The sequence below is a fragment of the Melopsittacus undulatus genome (assembly GCF_012275295.1).
Source record: "Melopsittacus undulatus isolate bMelUnd1 chromosome W unlocalized genomic scaffold, bMelUnd1.mat.Z SUPER_W_unloc_3, whole genome shotgun sequence".
Taxonomy (NCBI): Eukaryota; Metazoa; Chordata; class Aves; order Psittaciformes; family Psittaculidae; genus Melopsittacus; species Melopsittacus undulatus.
The window spans coordinates 835,435-856,719 of NW_022993945.1; the positions used below are offsets into that span (position 1 = coordinate 835,435).

At 40.7% G+C, this 21,285-nt stretch overlaps 1 protein-coding gene across 1 annotated transcript in view; it reads right to left on the reverse strand.

Annotated features, from left to right (window-relative positions):
• The window catches only part of LOC117438254 (transcription factor RFX3-like), a 158,279-nt gene that overhangs the window by 64,225 nt on the left and 72,769 nt on the right, over positions 1–21,285 (reverse strand). Inside the window, exons 4-6 of the mRNA XM_034073773.1 lie at positions 10,566–10,821; positions 7,609–7,683; positions 725–906 (exon numbers count right to left, since the gene is read on the reverse strand). Of these exons, the coding sequence (XP_033929664.1) occupies positions 725–906; positions 7,609–7,683; positions 10,566–10,821 (513 nt within the window). The remainder of the gene's footprint in view (positions 1–724; positions 907–7,608; positions 7,684–10,565; positions 10,822–21,285) is intronic.

Genomic DNA, 21,285 nt, shown 5'->3' on the forward strand with positions numbered 1-21,285 from the left:
AAGAACAAAAATAACGTTAATTTTATGCATATGCATCATACTTCACAATTTGCCTTGACTGGAAAACTGTATATAAAACTTAGGCTTTACTTTCCTCTTGCCCTAGTATAAAACTAGGTCATATCAGTTTCTGTAAATCAGTTCACTTAAACTATATTTTCCAGTACTTTACAGCTGGACTTCATTTAAATAGAATAAGGAAAGTAAAAACCAAATACGTTACTTATGCAGTCATTGTGAATAAAACAATTCCATGCTTGTGAGTGTTCGTGTATGTTTCACTAGTCAACTTCAGTCCTGATAAACAGGAGAGGAAGAGCAGGATTGGGCTATCTGTGTTCATGTTTATGGGAGTGCTATTGGTGTCTATGTGGGTGCTGATAAAAGCATTGCTCTATGTTAACTTGTTTGGTTAGCTGTGTTAGTGCCATGTGTGTGTTTATCTGCATCTTTGGAACACATGTTCAGTATCACTTCCAGCTGGACCTGCAAATGGGAACAGCAGTAGATGCATTCATCGGTCTGAGATGAAAGATATCTGGGTTTTAAGGGTACACAGACTCTAGCTATAGCAGACCAGGAGTTTCCTGGGTCCTGAAGTCCACTGGATTTGGCAACTCCCTTAACAGTAGGGTTTTAAATATTTTTTCTTTGTTTGCTTGCTTGCTTTTAGCATACAAGATTCACATTCACAATTACTATTGATATTTTCATTAATGCAAACCTGGTTCCCAGTCTTCTGGTCCGTAATCCCATGAAGATTGACCGTATGAGTTTTCCAAAGGAGGCAGCATTGACTGGATCTAACTTGTGCTCCTGACAGTGACGTAAATAATGGTTGTAAAGGGTACTTCTGGGGAGACTCACTCCTTCTGCAGTTTCATAGTTGTCTAAGAGCCATTGGAGCTATATCAAATATGAAAGAGTGAACATATGTAAATTCAGTATTACTCTACTAAAAAAAATTATCTTAATTGTACAACACAGATCTCATATTTTCTAGACCACTCTTAAGGCCGTTTTAATACAGTGACTTTGTTCTTCAATCAAATATAATCTCTCTAAGTCTCTTTCAATGCTAGATATGCCATGATGCCTTAGTATATTTTAGAATTACAAGGAAATAGCAAAACTAATTGCATTTATGACTTCAGATAGCTCCACTTTTAAAAATATTTCAGATTCAGTACCATAACATTAACATTTTATGAAGTTATTTGTGCTTTGAAGACAAATTTTTGGAACTCCAAGGAAGTAAAACAATCCATGTAATATATATTGATTGCAGGAAAAAACTAAAAGGAGTAAGTTAATACATTTTTAATTCTGGAATATTATACTATTTATCTTCACCTGAAATTCAAAAAAAAAAAGCAAATGAAAAAACAAAACAGTACTTAATTTCATGTAATAGGGTTTATTTTCTTCCAAATACAATGATGAAACTAACCAATATAAGGCACCAAGTAATCTAGATGACATGAAAAATAACTAGTCCATCTTTAAAACATTATGGGCCAAATCCCTTTGTGTTTTAGACTGTTTGCATTTGACTTCAAAGAGAAACAGAATTAGGTTGCTGGGGGTTTTTTAACTGTGTAATTTAATGTAGGATTTTCGTGAGCAATTTTGGAAGCATGTAGGCAGTTTCTAATACATCATTGTACCTTTGTGTGGAATAATTAGAAATTAAACTTATGTTTAAAATGTAGCATTATTTACACGTAAAGGAAAAATGGACTTTCAGAGGAAGATGCAGCTACACCTGGTGTGCCAGGAATGTGCACTTCACAGCGGTTCCCGTGGCAACACTGATGGAGGATGTAGCAGAGTAGAGGTTCTGCAGCCATGCTCTGTCCTAACACCAGCAGAGATGGGAACTAGGTGGTAATAGAAACTTATAAGTTGCATAATTGCTACCCTGAGCCAACAGTCTGAAATCCTTTGACAAAGTGCTGCCCTTTGTGCAAACTTTGCTTCATTATAATGAATTTTAATACATTATAGTACAAAAACACACCTCCATTTGTAATGCTACCTGCTTCCAAAGTGAGATCACACCTCTTTGAGCATGCTCTTTGAATTCTTTGTGGTATATACCTTTAAAAGTGAAGTGAGAGAATTTTACACTAATAATAAAGGTATGTATGACTAAAGTCACTCAAGATCCACCTTCAAGGTGAAAAATAGTAAAAAATGACCCAACAAAGAGGGAATATTGGGGAAGACATCATCACAGACGAGTCAAGGAAAATTCCATCAGCAGATTACCCTTGACTCCTGGGACCTGTTGACGGCTTGGACGTTTCTTTCCCCCCCCATAGGGATGCCTTTGGGTAAGACTTGCATTGTATTAAGTGCTTCCCTGGGAAAATCAAGGGTCTCTATATAGAGTTACTTTTCACTTTTTACTTTTATATTTTAAAGCCACGCTGTGTTAATCATACCTTTATTATGTGTTTGTATCATTTATTATTTGCACGTGCTTTTGCAGACAGTGTATTTATCACTGGCAATCCATAAGAACCTGTATATGTTGATTTAATAAACTGCACTGCTTAAGTGGCTAATTGTAACAGTTTTCACATTGAATGTGACCAAATCCTTCAGTGCGGCCATGTTAGTTCATGAGCACGATTAGAATGAAGGTGCAGTGCGCTGTTAGTGCATCCAGAATCGTGATTGTTCAATATAGCGAATGTGATCAGACTGATAGTCGTAAATAGGGCATCATTCAGAATCTAAGCCTAGCTGAACCCAGCCCCTCTAATATCTAAGGACTGGATGGAAAGCAAGGGGGGTTATTTTCTGCCAAATTCTCTTGCCATTTAATGCGAAACTTCGTATAGAACAAATAGTAACTAACATACACACAAACACCAAGAAAAATGGTCACCTAAACGAGATTTAACAGCATACGAAAACAACAGAATAAAATGGAAATATTTTTATAGTGGCATTACGTAAATTGTGTGGTTTCAGATTTTTTGGGATGCTAACATTTTACTTATCTTTCACCCCCCTGCCCCCATGGTTTCATATCCCTGGAATTTTCCTTTAATTTCATCTTGAATAATTCCCAAATATTGTTTTCTGCTTAATATTCATTTAAGTAGGTGGTGAATGAAGTTGCTAAGCTACTGTCCATCATATTTGAAAAATTATGGCAGTCAGGTAAAGTTCCTGATGACTGGAAAAAGGGAAATATAACCCCATTTTCAAGAAGGGGAAAATGGATGACCCAGGGAAATACATACCAGTCAGTTTCACCTCTGAGCAGATTCTCCTGGAAGGCATGCTAAGGCACATGAAAAACAAGGTGGTTGGTGACAGCCAGCATGGCTTCACTAAGGGGAAATCCTGCCTGACCAATTTGGTGGCCTTCTGTGATGGGGCTACGGAAATGATGGACAGGGGTAGAGCGGTTGATGTCATCTACCTGGACTTGTGCAAAGCATTTGACACTGTCTCACATGACATCCTTGTCTCTAAATTGGAGAGACATCAATTTGATAGGTGGACCACTCAGTGGATAAAGAACTGGCTGGATGGCCGCACTCAAAGAGTTGTGGTCAATGACTCAAGGTCTAACTGGAGACCAGTAACAAGTGCTGTCCCTCAGGGATCGGTGTTGGAACCGGTCTTGTTTAACATCTTTGTTGGTGACATGGACAGCGGTATTGAGTGTACCCTCAGCAAGTTTGCCGATGATGCCAAGCTGAGTAGTTCGGTTGTTATGCTGGAAGGAAGGAATGCCATCCAGAGGGACCTTGACATACTTGTGAGGAAGGCTGATGACAACCTTATGAAGTTTAACCATGCCAAGTGCAAGGTCCTCCACCTGGGTCAGAGCAATCCCAGGCACAGCTAGAGACTGGGCAGAGAAGAGATTCAGAGCAGCCCTGTGGAGAAGGCGTGGGGGGTGTTGGTTGATGAGAAAATGACCATGAGCCAGCAGTGTGAGCTTGCAGCCCACCATATCCTGGGCTGCATCAAAAGGAGTGTGACCAGCAGGTCGAAGGAAGAGATCCTGTCCTTATACTCTGTTCTCGTGAGACCTCACTTGGAGTATTGTGTACAGTTCTGGTGTCCTCAACATAAAAAGGACATGGAACTGTTAGAACAAGTCCAGAGGAGGGCCACGAGGATGATCAGGGGAATGGAGCACCTTTCATATGAAAGCAGGCTGAGAAAGTTGGGGCTGTTCATCTGGGAGCAGAGAAGACTGGGTGGAGACCTCATAGCAGCCTTCCAGTATTTGAAGGGGGCCTACAGGGGTGCTGGTGAGGGACTATTCATTAGGGACTGTAGTGATAGGACAAGGATTAACAGGTCAAAACTTAAACAGGGGAAGTTTAGATTGGATATAAGGAGTAAGTTTCTTACTGTGCGGGTTGTAAGGCACTGGAATGGGTTGCCCAGGGAGGAAATTCTGAATGCTCCTTCCCCGGTGGTGTTCAAGGCCTGTTTGGACAGAGCCTTGGGTGACATGGTTTAGTGGGAGGTGTCCCTGCCCATGGCAGGGGGGTTGGAACTAGATGATCTTAAGGTCCTTTCCAACCATTCTATGGTACTATGATTCTAAGTACATTTTACTAATGAGCTGTATTTGACAGATATTCTTTCAACCGCAGCTTGGTAATAACCAACAGTGGGAAAGCAAAAATCAATCTAAGTACAAAAATAAGGATTTTTTTTTCTAGAATGAAGATATTTAATAACAAAAACTCAAAGTGATTGAAGTGAGGTTACAGACTGAAGAGTTCCAGTAGCTTAATACCATATAAAAATTAAATAATATGCAGACATGATAAAGTTATTGCAAACAGCCTCAAACATATTTTTGTACTTGCAGAAATCTAATTCTAATATTGAAATGTCCATAGTTTGTTTTCTCTCTTGTTGATTTATAATATTGACAATATTGGAATGGTATCTAAAGGTTTACACAGAACAGGTAAATTGACTCCAACTTCAATATTTACAAAACATGAGATTATAAATTAGGTAATTCAGTTGCATGAAGAAAGAAATCAGGAAAGGAAATAAAATAGAAAAAGATGAAAAAAATCATTAAAATGAACAAGCATTAACTTAGGCAACAAAATGACAGCTTAAGGAAAAAGAGAGAACTAAAATCATATTTACTGTCCTTATTTGAGTCCTAATTCAATAAACATTTTAAAAATATGGAAAACACCCACTAAGTTTGATTTGGGTTACATTAATTTCTTCCAAAATGTCTCAGGCTAGGAAAGAACAATTATTATAGCAAGATTCAGGAAGAATTATTTTTCTTTTCTTTACAAAATTGACAATAGATACCTTAATTTACCTTTCAGTAGCTTTGAAAATACCTGAAAACAGTTAAGAGAAATCAGGATTCATCTACCATAACAGACAGATGCAAATCTCATTATGAGGAAGATTATGGAATCATAGAATGTTTTGGATTGGAAGGGACCTTTAAAGGTCATTTAAAGGTCTAATGCCCTTGCCATGGGTAAGGATGCCTTTCACTATCGAGTCACTCAAAGCCCTATCCAAACTGTCCTTGAACACTTCCAGGGATGGGCAACCACGACTTCTCTGGCAACCTGTTCCAGTGTCTCACCACCCTCATTGTAAAGAACTTTCTTTATGAGGTCCAATCTAAACCTACCCTCTTCCAGTTTTAAACCATTGCCTCTTGTCCTGTGTCCTGGGTTCAGCAGTAGCTTTCATTTTTCTCCTTCTTAGTTGATGGTTCAGTGCTGTGTTTTTTACTTTCATCTGGGAACAGTGTCAATAACACACCAATGTTTTTAGTTGTTGCTAAGTAATGCTTACTCTGATCAAGGATTTACTCAGTTTCATGCTCTGCTAGTGAGGAGGGGCACAGGAAGCCAGGGGGAAGCAGAGACAGGACACCTGACCCAAACTAGCCAAAGGGGTATTCCATACCACAGAATGTCATGCCCAGTATATAAACTGGGGGGAGTTACCCAGAAGGCCTGGATCGCTGCTCAGATCAGGCTGGGTATTGGTCAGCAGGTGGTGAGCAACTGTATTCTCTCCCTTATTGTTATTTCCCTTATCATTATTATTATTATTGGTGGTGGTAGTAGTAGTTTTGTATTATACCTTAGTTACTGGACTGTTCTTATCTCAACCCATGGGATTTACATTCTTTTGATTCTCCTCCCCATCACTCTGGGAGTGGGGGTGGAAGAAGGGGGGGAGTGAGCAAGCGGCTGCTTGGTTCTGAGTTACCATCTGTCCTTAAACCATGACATCCTGTCACTACAGGCCCTGGTAAAAATTCTCTCTCCATCTTTCTTAGTTTAAGTATTGAAGGGCCACAACAAGGTTTCCCTGGAGCCTTCTCTTCTCCAGGCTGAACTACCTCACCTCTCTCAGCCTTTCTTCTTTCTAGCCCTCTGATCATTTTTTGTGACCCTCCTCTGACCAACTCTATACCGCTATCTTCCTTTGTCCACCAGTGCAGTCCCTCCATCATAGAAGGCCACTAGATTAGTCAGGCATGATTTACCCTTGTTGAAGCCATGTAGGTTGTCTCTAATCACCTCCCTGTCTCCCTTATTTTTTTACTTAATTTCCAGGAGGATCTGTTCCATTGTCTTTTAACTAGATTATTACACAGGAAATAGGGGAATACAGTTTTCTGATGCAGAAAAGCTTGTCCTTTAATTCTTATTGGTTTCAGCATGAAGATTTTGGACTTCCTTGTCAGATTCAAGGCAGACATCAATTCTTTGTATATCTAAATTTTAAAACTTTTTTTTGGCATTTTGAAAAACAAAATTATCAACCATTTAATTATGATAATACAAATATTTTAGCACATTTCTAGGTTGTTTTAACATCCAAACAATTATTTTAAAAACATCCAGAATTAATTTCTTTATATTTTACAGAATTAATCTAATTTTATCATTTTCTAAGAAAAATAAATTCTCTTCCAAGAAATTGTACTGGTTTCTGCTGTCTTTTTCTACCATGATGATAAACTGAGAAAAATTTTGGCTTTTGCTTCCATATTGCCACATTCTTGGAGGGGTGGGAAGTGTGTCAACAAATCAAAATATACTTATACATTCATATCACAATCAATATTTACATTTCTGTGGTAAAAGAATACAAAAATCTGAAAGCTTATGTTGTTTAGTAAGGCTGAGAATCAAAAAGGATGCAATAGGTATTAAGCATAATATAATTTAGCAGCATTAAAAAATACAAAACTATTTATAAAAAACAAAGAAAAAAACATGTTGTTTATATAACATTTCAAGAAAGACTAGCACTGCCTAAAAATAAACTGAAGGTTAAACTTTGAGCCTTTCTCCTTTACCTAAATGTTACATTTAATGGCTTTACATGAAAATCTTCAGAACAGGCACATACGTTAAGCTGTGTTAACACACTACAGAACCTGGAAATGTACTCTACAGTATTTCATGACGACATGACAAAATATAGTGACAGAAGATGTAGACTGCAAGCAACTAAAATGGAAAGATTAAAAGCAAAAAGTAGCACTAAATTAAAAGAAACATTTACAGGCAGGCTAAGTATGCAGAACAAGCTTTCATGGAAAAGACAACTTACATGACTGTTGAGAAGAGAGCTTCTGTGAGTAGAAAGACCATCAGACTTTTGTAGTGTCTCAATCGCCATTTCAATCTGATAATAGATGTCATTAAAAATGACTTAAGACAGTAAAAAAGGATGATCAGAAAAATTATAGATTGCCTTAAAATCTACAGAAATATCATGTTCAGTCATGGCTACAGTATATTTTCTGCTTAAAGGTCTCATCCTGAAGTCCCCATAAGGGCAAACCTCACCAGTGAAGTCAGGGAGGCATTTTGATTGCATATATACTACAGGAACCCACTTCCAAAGTCCAGTTTAACTTCCTCCCTGATCATGAAATAAGAGAAGTGGATTTACCAGTAAACTACATTGTAAACAATAACAATTACAGAATAATCATTCTTAATAGAAGAAAAAAAAAATGTCAGAATAATATCCTAAGAAAGGTCTCAATGCTTCTTCCTCCAAGTATTTGAGAAAAACCTGTGCACACTCTTCAGAGAATGTGAATTAGAATAAAAATTTCTGTTCTCTGTAGCCAGGGAGTAAAATCTCATTCAGTAGTTTTCATTGGACAGGATATCACCCCTACAGCCTGTCAGAGCATTCTTTGAATATCCAGAGCTCTCAAAGAAAATGAAAATTGAAGGTTTACACAGACAGCAACATCCATCCTCAAAAAAAAATCCAACCCAAAATAAAACACACAAACAAAAAAAAAACCAACACACAGATAGGTTTAGAATAATACTTTTAAAAGAAAAAGTATTATATAGCACTAATTATACAGTAGTATTACTCCTATTACAAATGTATAGAGACAACCATACCCATTCCCATTGTTTCCCTCCATATTAATACATCTTTTGATTAATTCTATGACAGCATTAAAAATAAAATTGCAGTCTAACTGTAGTTTAGCTGCAGAGCTAGAATAGCAAAAACATTGAAAGTGATAGAGACAATAGGATGTGCAGTAATAGAAGGCACATAATTAGCCACATTAAATGGAATAAAAAAAACCCCAAAACAAACCACAAAAGCAATGGAAAAACATCTGTACATTTTAGACCACATATTCCCACTGTAGACAGTTTTAAAATAAGTCTTCCATATCCTTCTTTAATTATTACAGTATTATCCAAAGTTTATGCTAGTAAATTACACTACTAAAATGAGTTCACTCAATATACAGCACATAACTGGAAAATAATCCAGACTATATTTCAATTAGTCCAGAAACACAATTTGTTTTCCCTTTTTTATAAGCTAATAAAATAGTGCTTTACTCAGTATTTCTCAATGAAAAAGGAAGTCTTTTTTACAACTGTCTAATGTTAGAAATATAAGCACCTTTTTTTTAAAGCATACAAGTATCTGATTGGTATGTAAGAAAATATACTTCAATATTGCAAAAATAATGTTTAAATACAGATTTGGATTAAATCCAAATGTCAGCCAGTCTTCAAAAAGGACAAGGAGGAGGACCCTGGGAACTACAGGTCAGTCAGCCTTACTGTAATGTCTTATCCTGGAGGCCATCTTTAAGCATGTGGAAGACAAGAAGGTGATCAGGAGTAGTCAGCATGGATTCACCAAAGGGAAATCATGCTTAACCAACCTGATTGCCTTCTATGATGGGATAACTGGCTGGATAGATGAAGGAAGATCAGTTGATGTTGTCTACCTGGACTTAACCAAGGCTTTAGACACTGCCTCTGTGACATTATCATAGGCAAGCTCAGGAAATGCAGTCTGAGTGGATGGTGAGGTGGATTAAGAACTGGCTGATTTGTAGGTCTCAGAGGGTCGTGATCAGTGGTAGCGTCTAGTTGGAGACTGGTAACTAGGAGTGCCCTCCAAAGGTCAAGACTGAGTCCAGTATTGCTTAATTTGTTCATCAGCAGCTTGGATGAAGGGCTAAAGTGCCTCCTCAGCAAGTTTGCTGAAGATATAAAACTGGGAGGAGTGGCTGATACCCCAGAGTGCTGTGCTGTCAGTCAGAAGGATCTAGACAGGCTGAAGAGATGGGTAGAGACAAACCTTTTGAAATTCAGCAAAGGCAAGTGCAGGATCCTGCCCCTGTGGCAGAATAACACGATGCACCAGTACAGGCTGGGGGATCACCTGCTGGACAGTAGCTCTGTGGAGAAGGACCTGGGGGTCCTGGTGGACAACAAGTTGTCCATTGATTTGGAGAATCAATGCCTCACCATGTGCCCTTGTGGCCAAGAAGGTCATTGGTATCCTGAGCTATATTAGGAAGAGCATTGCCATCAGTTTTGGGAGGTATTCCTCCCTCTCTACTCAGCCCAAATGATGCCTCACCTGAAGTACCATGTCCAGCTCTGGGGTCCTCAGTATGAGAGAGACATGGAGCTCCTAGAGCTACTAGAATGATTAAGGGTCTGGAGCATCTCTCATATAAGGAAAGGCTGAATGAGCTAGGCCTGTTCATCCTGGAGAGAGGAAGGCTCAGGGGGGATCTGATCAATGTGCATATATATATCTGAGGGAGGGTGTAAAGAGGATGGTGCCAGACTCTTCTTGGTGGTGCTATGCAATCGGACAAGAGGCAACAGGCATAAACTACAACACAGGAAGTTCCACCTGAACATGAAGAAGAACTCATTTATATTATTATACTGTTTTTCTCTCAACCCATGAGTTTTCTCACTTTTACAACTGTTACAACAGTTCTGTCCCACATCCCACTTGGGGGGGGGGGGTGAGCAAGCAGCTTCAGGGTGCTTAGTTTCCTCCTGGGGTTAAACCACAACAGCACTCACTTAATAGTTTTCACATACAGAAAATTAAACTAAATGTATATATTTGCAAGACAAAGCCATATAATACTGATTCTGCCAACATAATATGCTTTTTGCTACAGAAAGACGTCAGCACACAGGAACATCATAGTGACTAAGAAACTATCTCCAAAAAATTTAACATAGTTCTGAAGTACTTACTGTAGCTGGGGAGGCCCGTGTTGTATGAGTCACTGAATGACCAGAATTTTCCATTGAATTGCCAATAAGATAGGTCCCTCCTGAGCTGCTAATGAGCTGCCCTCCTGCAACACCCATCTGAATCCCTCCGGTGCCCACCATACTATGAGAGGAGACCACTGTAGTTGCCTGTGCAGAGCTTCCTTGAGTATCGAAGTAATTTCCCCCAGTGTTTTGGCTATACATCTGGGTTTCCGTGTAAGGGTAAGTTGTTCGACTTCAGGAAGAGAAAACAAAAGAAGTAGTTATTTATGTGGATTGCTTAAGTGAGGGAAACATCATTGTAGAAAAAAGCATATGGTTGCAATAACTAAACTTAATAGGATAGGCAAATAAATCCTGCCTCCACACAAAATAACTTTTCATATGTTAAAGTACTGAGTAATTAACTTGGACTGTCTGTTAAAATAAGTGTTCATTAAAAGTCACAGAAAGTGTTTTGATTCCCATCTGAAGAGGGGTAGAGAAAAGTATGACAAGAATTGAAGACATGAGAGGAAGATGAAATTCATGTATTAATAAATTATACAGGAATTTCTAAAACAGTTGTAACGTTTAAAATCCTACAGTCAAAGCTGTATCTTTATTTAGATGCCATTTATTTTGCATACTGTGGTCCCAGTTTCAGTTGGGAGAGAGTTAATTTTCTTCCTAGTAGTTGGTGCAGTGCTGTGTTTTATTTTTACTCTGAGAATAATGTTGATAACACACCGATGTTTTAGTTGTTGCTAAATAGCACTTACCCTAATCAAGGACTTCTCAGTTTCTCATGCTCTGTCAGCGAGAAGGATGGAGGGGCACAAGAAGCTGGGAGGGGGCACAGCAGGACAGCTGACCTAAACTGGCCAAAAGGATATTCCATACCACAAAGTTTCATGATCAATATATAAACTGAGTTAGCCCAAAGGGATCGATTGCTGCTCAGAACAGTCTGGGTATCAGTCAGAAGGTGGTGAGCAGTTGTATTGTGCATTATTTGTGTTTGTTTTCTGAATTCTCATTTCTCTCTTTTTTGTTGTTGTTCCCTATTATTATTACCACTATTTTTACTGTTGGTATTTTTTCTATTGTCATATTTTACTTGATTTCAATTATTAGACTTTTAAACTCAACTAGTGGGTTTTGTGTTCTTCCAATTCTCTTCCTCATCCCACCTCTGGCGTGTGGGGGGGTGTGGGGAATTGAGCAAGCAGCTGTGTGGTACTTAGTTGTTGGCTGTTTTTTTTTCATGACAGCATGTTAAAACAAATTTCTTATAAGCATTTGCTGTATTGATTTAATAGTTGCTGGTCACAATGTTATTTTACTTGTTCTCAGAATTGTGTTATGTAACACATTACTGTATATACTCCCTTTTGGTGCTTTACCTCTGTGAGTTGGATTAAAGTTATTGCTTTACCATATTGTGTAACACTGGCTTGTAGTATGATAAAATTATTGGTTGTGAGACCAACCTGTGATTTGTACTCAGCATTGCCATCATCTCTATTCTTCAGAAGCCATATATTGGAAACTCTTAATAATTACACCTTTAACCTTTTCTCCTCTGAGAACCAACCCATGGGGGAGATAGCTTCTTTCATCTTCCTTTTCTCTTAGCTAATTAGAATAGCTATTGAGAACTCTGAATATCCTCAGGAAGGTCCTATTGCAATGTCTTCTGAAAGTTTCAGGTCTTGTTTATGTTTCATCAACTATTTAAGAATACCACCAAGAGATCTTCCTGATGATGGATAATTATGAGTGGCAGGATATTTGGGATAGTACAGGCAAGTACCTAGTCCAGTAAGCACCTCCAATATTTTGGAACCCCTGAACAAGTGCAGAATCCAGACTAGTAAAATAATTGGAAGAAGTATGCTGTTGTCCCAGCAATACCAGAGAAACACAAATCACTGCAATGTGCTGGGGCCTAGCCTATGCATAGACCCCTGTTCAACACTATCCATTACCAAGGGGAAGAAAAGGTTTCTGGATCTGATGACAAAATGACAGGCACCGTGGCTACTACAACCCCAGCAACAGGCACTGCAGTTACTCCAACCCTGGCGACAGGCACTGCGGCTACTCAAATCCCAGCAACAAGCACTGCAGCTTAACCAGAGAACCAACCTCTGCTTGTATCAGTTAGCCCTATACACAAGAAGAAATACTGGAAGCAGAAGTTAGCTCATTTAGTAAGGGATGAAGAAGCTTCTTCTAAGAGAGATCAGGAGGAAGATGTGAAGAAGGCAGACTACACTGAAGCAGGGCTACCACAAGGACAGGAGGAAAAGAGGAAGAACTCATAAACAAGATGCTAACCACTCAATTCCTGTTCCTGAGTGAGCTTCAGGATATGCTAAAAGATTTCAGCTGTCGTCCAGGAAAATGTATTGTGACATGGCTGCTCCAATGTTGGGATAACAGTGCCAGTACCCTGCGATTACAGGGTAAGGAAGCAAAAAAAGGTGGGATCCCTTTCTAGGGAAGGGGGCATAGAGAAACTGATTGGAGAAGGGGAACGAGTCCTCAGCCTTTCAAGGTGATTCCTGTCAGGCATGAAGGAAAGGTATCCCTTCAACGAAGATGGTGTATGTAACCCAGGCAAATGGACCACAATGGAGAGACGTATCTGGTACCTGAGAGAATTAGCCATGCTAGAGATAATTTATGATGACCTGGACAACAAGCAGTTATCCAAAGATCCAGACGAAGTCATGTGCATGCAACCCATGTGGCAGAAATTTGTATGGAGTGCACCATCATTGTATGCCAACTCAATGGCAATAATGGCCTGGAAAGAGGGAGAGGGACAAAAGGTGGATGATTTGACTGGCCAACTCTGGCAATACAAAGAAAGTCTCTGTTCTGCCCTCGTCTCAGCTGTGGAGAAACTGGCAACAAAAAGAAGATAGGTCATTCTCCCCACTTGTACAGACCAGTATCTCAACTACTAGGAGTAACTGTTCCTTTGCTCAAGAGAGATAATATAGTGGGTATACACCATGGGCCACCCTGTGATTTTACCTGCAAGACTACAGAGAAAACATCAGGAAGTGGGATAGAAAATCTACCTTGACCCTAGAGGGATGGGTATGTGAACTGCAAGAAAAACCAACCACAACTAGGGGTTCTTCCAGGAAAGCTGTTGCTCCAGTCTCCAGTGGGCAGTTTCCCAGATAGAGTGGAAGGGGTGACCTTACACCTGATCCTATTGAAAGAAACTTCTACAAGAAGTAAATGGAGAATCCTATGATCAGGACTAGAGGGGCCCCGCCTCCAGCCGGGTGGAAAAGAGGGACAATCGGGTTTAAAGGACTATGTGGGTCAGATGGCCTGGCACATCAGACCCACAGGAGTATAAGGCTCTAGTAGACACCGGTGCACAGTGTACCCTAATGCCATCAAGGTATAAAGGGGCAGAATCTATTTGTATTTCTGGAGTGACAAGGGCATCCCAACAGATGACTTCACTGGAGGCTGAAATCAGCCTGACTGGGAATGTGTGGGAAAAGCACCCTATTGTGACTGGTCCAGAGGCTCTGTGCATCCTCTGCATAGACTATCTCAGGAGAGGGTATTTCAAAGACCCAAAAGAGTACTGATGGGCTTTTGATATATCTGCCTTGGAGATGTGTGGCATTCTGTATAGAAAAAGGCTAAACACACACAGTACTTTCACAACTAGTTCTACTTTATTCACTCAAGCATGGTAATATATAGCATACAGATATGGGTCTGAGCCATGAAGCCAAACAGCAACTACATCATTCCCAGTGACTGTTTTCACTCACTATAAATTCAATTCTATAAACAATCACTCCCCAGGCTGTTTCCCAGCCTGATCTTGCACCCAAACACTCCCTGGCTTACTCAAGACCCAGGTGCACTATCAGCAATTCTTCTTTAATTATCCACATAGAGGGAACAGGATGGCCTGCAGTTCCCACAGAGATGGAGGAAATTTAGCAGCTGTCTACCTTGCCTGGTCTCTCAGAGGATTCTTCTGTTGTGGGGTTGCTGAAGGCCAAATAACATGTTCCAATCACTACCACAACAGTGCATCAGGGGCAATATCGCACCAACTGAGACTCCCTGATTCCCACCCATAAGCTGATCTGAAGACTGGAGTGCCAAGGAGTGATCAGCAGGACCCACTCACCCTTTAATAGCCACATATGGCCAGTGCAAAAGTAATGGAGAGTTGAGACTAACAGTAGACTATTGTGGCCTGAATGAAGTCACACCACCACTGAGTGCTGCTCTGCCGGACATGCTGGAACTTCAATATGAACTGGAGTCAAAGGCAGCCAAGTGGAATGCCGCAACTGATGTTGCCAATGAATTTTTCTCAATTCCTTTGGCAGCAGAGTGCAGGCCAGAGTTTGTTTTTATTTGGAGGGGCGTCCAGTAGACTTGGAATTGACTGCCCCAGGGGTGGAAACATCTGCCATAGACTGATCCAGAGTGCTCTGGAAAAGGGGGAAACTCCTGCAATACATTTGTGACATCATTGTGTGTGGCAGTAGTTTCTGAGAAAGGGAAGTGTCCTGGTGTCGACTGGGATAGACTCAATTTTCTTCCTAGTAGCTGGTGCAGTGCTGAATTTTGGCTTTAGTCTGAGAACAATGCTGACAACACACTGATGTTTTAGTTGTTGCTCAGTATCACTTACCCTGATCAAGGACTTTTCAGTCTCTCATGATCTGCCAGTGAGGAGGTTCAGAAGAAGCTGGGAGGGAGCAGAGACAGGACACCTGACCCAAACTAGCCAAAGACATTTTCAATACCTCAGCACATCATGCTCAGTATATAAACTAGGGGGAGTTAGCTAGAAGGGGCCAATCGCTGCTCAAAGATGAGCTGGGCAACTGTCAGCAGGTGGTGAGCAATTGCATTGTGCATCACTGTGGGGTTTTTTTTGTTTTGTTTTAGTTTGTTTTTTTTTGTGGGGGGAGTGCTATTATTTCTCTCTTCCTTTTTTATTACTATTATTGGTTTGTTTATTGTTATATTTTACTTTATTTAAATTATCAAACTCTTAAAGGCTTTTATCTTTTTCCGATTGTCTGCCCCATCCCACTGTGGGGGGGGAGGAGGGGGGGGGGAGAAGGGAAGCAAGTGGCTGTGCTGTACATAGTTGCCAGCTGGGCTTAAATCACAACAGAAGAAAATAATCCAAATCCTTCTGAAGGCCATAAAACAAAGTGAGGTCAAGGGATCTGCACAGGAGATCCAGTTTTGGAGGATAAACTAGCAAGATGGTTGTTGTCATATCCCCACAGATGTAATCAACAAGATAACAGCAATGTCTCCACCAACTAATAAGAAAGAAACACAAGCTTTCTTAGGTGGTGTGGAGTTCTGGAGAATGCACATCCCAAATTACAGTTTGATTGTAAGTCCTCTCTATCATGTGACCCAGAAGAAGAATGATTTTTAACAGGGCCCTGAGCAACAACAAGCCTTTGAACAAATTAAATGAGAGACAGTTCATGCAGTAGCCCTTGGACCAGTTTGGACTGGGCCAGATATGAAAAATGTCCTCTCCACTGCAGCCGGGGAGAATGGTCCTACTTGGAGCCTCTGGCAGAAAGCTCCAGGGGAGACTCGAGGTCGACGCCTTGGCTTTTGGAGTCAGGAATACAGAGGGTCTGAGGCCTGCCCTACTCCAGTTAATCTAGAGTGACTGCAGTGCAGTCTAATGAAAGCATTTTTTTAAAAAAGGGGTGGGTGGGGGAGAGGAGAATGTGTCCAGAACCAGTACGATCACCTAGTAGCACTTTCTTTTCAGAGCTAGAATCAATCCATCTTTTACATTGCAATGTATACAGGCAAGATGGTTTGGAGAAATCTCCTTAGGTGTATCTGATGGATTTTATTATTAATCAATTATTTATTAATCTGATGGTTTATTATTAATCAGATTAAATTATTATTTCTAATGTTGCTATTAAAAATAAGCTCACTTTTTTCTTCAAGTTTTAAAGAAGCAGGTTGAAGAACTTACTTATAGACACATTTCATAGTGAATAAAGTATTTTTAAATTATTGCTGAAGGTTTTTTAAAACATGTAGTGAAGTAGTAAGATTCATGAAAAAGCAAGTTTCCCTTGTGTTTTTAATAGTGTTGAAAGTTCTGGTTAGGTGAATTTATCTGATATATGTGCTTAGGCTCTTTTCTGAGGCTTCGTTGTATTTACACATGGCCTGATCTGAGTCTCTGTACACACTAGTATGGACAGCTGGCAAATTTGTTGATAAAAAGTTATTGAAAAGGTTGTTATATGTTTATTTATAAGCATACCTTTTGCTATTTTTTCTGCAAAATGACCAGAGGGGAGCTATAGCCCTAGGAAGGGTTTGGGGGGGGGGGGGGGGGGGGGGGGTTGAGGTAGACAATTATCTGCAATTGTTTTATATTTTTTTAGGCAATAGTGGATGTTGTTGTGAATCTTCAGTTTAGCCTGATAGAAAAATTGTGGCAGACTTTCTGGCGCTATTCTCCTGCTGCTCCAGCTGGCGACGCAGCTATTATTGAATTGAGGTCAGTAAATGTCTCTTTTTGTTTACTGTTCACCATCGTAATAAAACAGCAGAAGTCAAATCAAATAAATTATCAGTTTTACTAAGGTTAAAAACCTTTTTTGATATCACTAGTTTTTCGGGTTAAATTATGTTGTCTGCTGTTTGACATATAACCTGTCAGTATATGTTAAACTGCAGCCTTGAAATTATTGTGTATACATCTATTTTTTACTTTGCTTGGATAACTAAAATCAAAGTATCTTTTCACAAGATACTGTCCGGTTCATTTAAATTGCAAGGGCCTTTTTTATTATACCTCTGCGTAATTTATGGACTGGAGCAGAACTTTGGAGGCCATTTTTCCCCAGTTTCATATGAAGAAGTTTGAGTTTCAGTTGGATGTAGCAGAGACATTTTTTAAGCTTTTATTAAATAATCAATTTCAAACTCCACTGTAACTTTCTTCTCATGCATTTTCATTTGTTGCATTTATTCACACCAGCAATCTGAGTGAAATAGAAAGTCGACTGCCAAAAGGAAAACTGATTATTCTGTGCAAATATGAGGCTATTCTGAAATGGATGGGTAATTGTGACCATGTGATGTACCAGGCTTTGGTGGAGATTCTCATTCCTGATGTCCTTAGACCTATTCCTAGTAAGTTAAAAACAGATATCATCTCACAAGACTGTATTGTGTTTTGCTTTGTTTTATTGTTTTGTTTTATGCGGAAATTTTTTTTGTACCTCACATAAAATTTTGGGAATGATTTGGAAGGATGTAAACATAGTGTGTGTAATCTTTCCTTAATCCTGTTGAGTAGGAAGGTGTGCTGGAGCTGATGTAAGCATTGTGTGTAAAGAAAAGGAGAGTGGATATTTCACTGCATTTAGGAAAGTCTCTGGAAGTTTTAAGAATATACTTCTCTATGGAATATGCCTTTGTCACTGCAAATTCTAAGTTTTTATTAATTTTAAGATAAAAATGGGTTCCTTCACATACTGTCTGTATTCTACCAGACAGCTGTGAATACACTATGGCCCTGAGCCTGAGTATATTAATGTCAAACTTCACTCCCAACTCTTCTACCTCCTCCGCTACTGAGCAGTGCAGAGGGGATGGGGAATGGGGGTTGCAGTTAGTTCATAACACTTCATCCGTGCTTCTCCTCCCTCCTCACACTGTTCCCCTGATCCAGCATGGGTCCTTCCCATGGGCTGCAGTTCAATAACTGTTCCAGCATGGGTTAATTCCATTGGGTATGGTCCACAAGGAACAGACAGTGTTAACACGAGTTCCCCACGGGCCACCATTCTTGCCACAAGCCTGCTCCAATGTGGGGTCCTCCAAAGGCTGCAGTGTGGATATCTGCTCTGACATTATCTTTCATGATCTGCAGGGTTACTACCTGCTTCACCATGGCCTTTACCATAGGCTGCAGGGGAATATCCTCCTCCTCCTTCATCACCGACATTGGTGTCTGCACAGTTGTTGTTGATGAAATCTTAGAACTTAATAACGTTTTTTAAAAAAAATTCTCTACACATAAAAACTTAGCGAAGTAGGACTTCACTAATTTGTTTCATGGAAAATTTAAATGGTATAACTTTTAAAAATAAAGAAATATAATTACAACCCTGGGCTTGAGAAGAACAGATTCTGGCCTGTTCAGGTCATTGCTTGGAAGGATCCCATTGGAAACTGGAGCCCAGAGAAGGAAAAAGGGGCCTAGAAGAACTAACTGATGTTTGAGGACACCCTCAGAAAATAGGGATGGTCCAATCCAATGGGTAGAAAGGCAAGCATAGAATGAGTAGAAAGGCAAGCATAGAATTATAGAATCACAGAACAACCCAGTTTGGAAGGGAGCTCAAAAGATAATCTGGTCTAACCTTTTGTGAGAAAGGGAGTCTAGATGAGATTATCTAGTACCCTGTCCAATCACATCTTGAAAACCTCCAGCAATGAGGATTCTACCATATCCCTGGGGAGGTTGTTATGGTGATTGATTTCTCTCACTGTAAAAATTGTCTGTCTTATATCAAGATAAAACTTCTCCACCTGGCGCTTTTACCCATTGCCCATTCTTGTAGGCCTTGGCGACTATTTGACCACCTTTCCATAGCCAGTATGCTTCTTTTCTGCTTTTAAGCACACCCAAAAGCTTTTTGATAAGACAGGGTGGTCTCTTTTTCTGCATTCTTCCTTTCCCTTCATAGGGGATGGACTGTTCTCATGCTTCCAGGAGGCGGTTCTTGAATAACTCCCAGCACTCACAAGCTCCTATGCCCTCTATGGATGCTTCCCATGGGATCCCTCACAGCTGGGCTCTGAGCATGATCAGGTTGGCTCTTCTAAAATCCAGGGTCTTTGTCCTACTAATGGTCTTCAGTGTGCTCTGCAGGATCTTAAATTCCAAAATGTTGTGATTGTTGTATCCAAGGCTAACATTGGTAGCTATATTGTCAAGAAAGTCTTGTCAGTTTTTGAGCAGTAAATCCAGCAATGGCTGTTCCTAGACAGCATGTCTAGCATCTGTAGCAAAAAGAAGTCCTCAATGCATTCCAGGAACATGATGGCCAGCATGAGTTCCCCACGGGCCACCATTCCTGCCACAAGCCTGCTCCAATGTGGGGTCCTCCAAAGGCTGCAGTGTGGCTATCTGCTCCGACACTGTCTTTCATGATCTGCAGGGTTACTACCTGCTTCACCATGGTCTTTACCATAGGCTGCAGGGGAATCTCCTCCCCCTCCTTCATCACCAACCTTGGTGTCTGCACAGTTGTTTCTCTCACATATTCTCAATCTTCTCTCATATCTGCTGCAAAATGTTCTTACCCTTTCTTAAATACGTGCTAGCAGTGTCACGGATTGGCTCAGCTTTGGCCAGCAGTGGGTCCGTCTTGGGGCTGGCTGGACTTGGCTCTGTCCGACATGGGGGCAGCTCCTGATCTCTTCTCACAGAGGCCATCCCTGCAGCCCCACCACTAATAAAACCTTGCCACATAAACCCAGTATAAAAGAATGGAGAGAGGAGAGAGAGACAAGAAAGAAAACAGAGATGAGAGGCAAGAAAAGAGGTGAGAGAGACTACGGAGGCGAAAGAGATCAGAGATAGATGAAAAAAGTGAGTGATACATCAGAAACAGGTGAGAGAGGGACGAGAGAGATGAGAGAGGCTCAAGAGATGAGAGAGCCTCAAGGGTTGAGATCACTAGCCTTCCTAGGCACTTCATGGGTCCCCTACTCACTGGCTAGTCCAGACTGATGCTCACTAGCAAATGCACACACTCTTGCCTCCCGGGCACTCCACATTTGCAAGTCCTCCTGGGCATACCAGCAGAGACCCTTGCCTGCCTGATACCCTGGCCCAGAGCCGAGGTCCCTGCTACTTGAAATCTAGTCCAGCTTGAAATTTGATAGTGAACACACATGCACACCCCCATGTAATGCACACCAGGTCTGGGGAAGATACAGACACTTACCTTCCTCCAGCAGCCAGCACCAGCCACACAGACTGTGACCCACGGTCCTCCTCTGGCTGCCTACACTGAGCCCCTTGCTCGCCTCACTCACACCAGTCTGCCTGCCCAGTAACTGCTTTTTGGGACCCACACTGTTCCCACCACAGTGACTAGAGGTTAAAGACTCCCACTTGCTCCAGTAGCTGACACCACAGGCCAGGGATGCCTGCAACTCTGGTCTGACTCCAATAGTTGGCACCAAATTCGGTCATGCCCCCAGTAGCTGGCAGTCTGTGCACAAAGTCTGTAGCACCCTCCCTAGATCCTACAGATTATCATTTGCTCCTACTATTCCAAGTGGGTTCTAATGATACTGTCATGAGGCAACTTAGAACCATCAAGAGACTGTATGTCCCTTGAACCAATGTTAAAAGGATCAGGAGCACAGGCTGGAATCTCCTCCATCCTCCCATTCAGGGGAAGCAGTCAAGGAAGGAGTAGGCAAATTGAACAGGTAGATGCCTGGTTCTGTAGCTGGTGCCATACTGAAGGGTTTGGTTTCTATGCTCATGGATCTACGTGAGAGGGGGCCACAACTTGTCAAGAGTAGAGTCTACTATCTACTGCTACTCTTTCATGTGGGCACGAGTGACATGGCATGCCAGAACCTGGTCAAAATCAAGGAAGACTATAAAGCCCTGGGGATG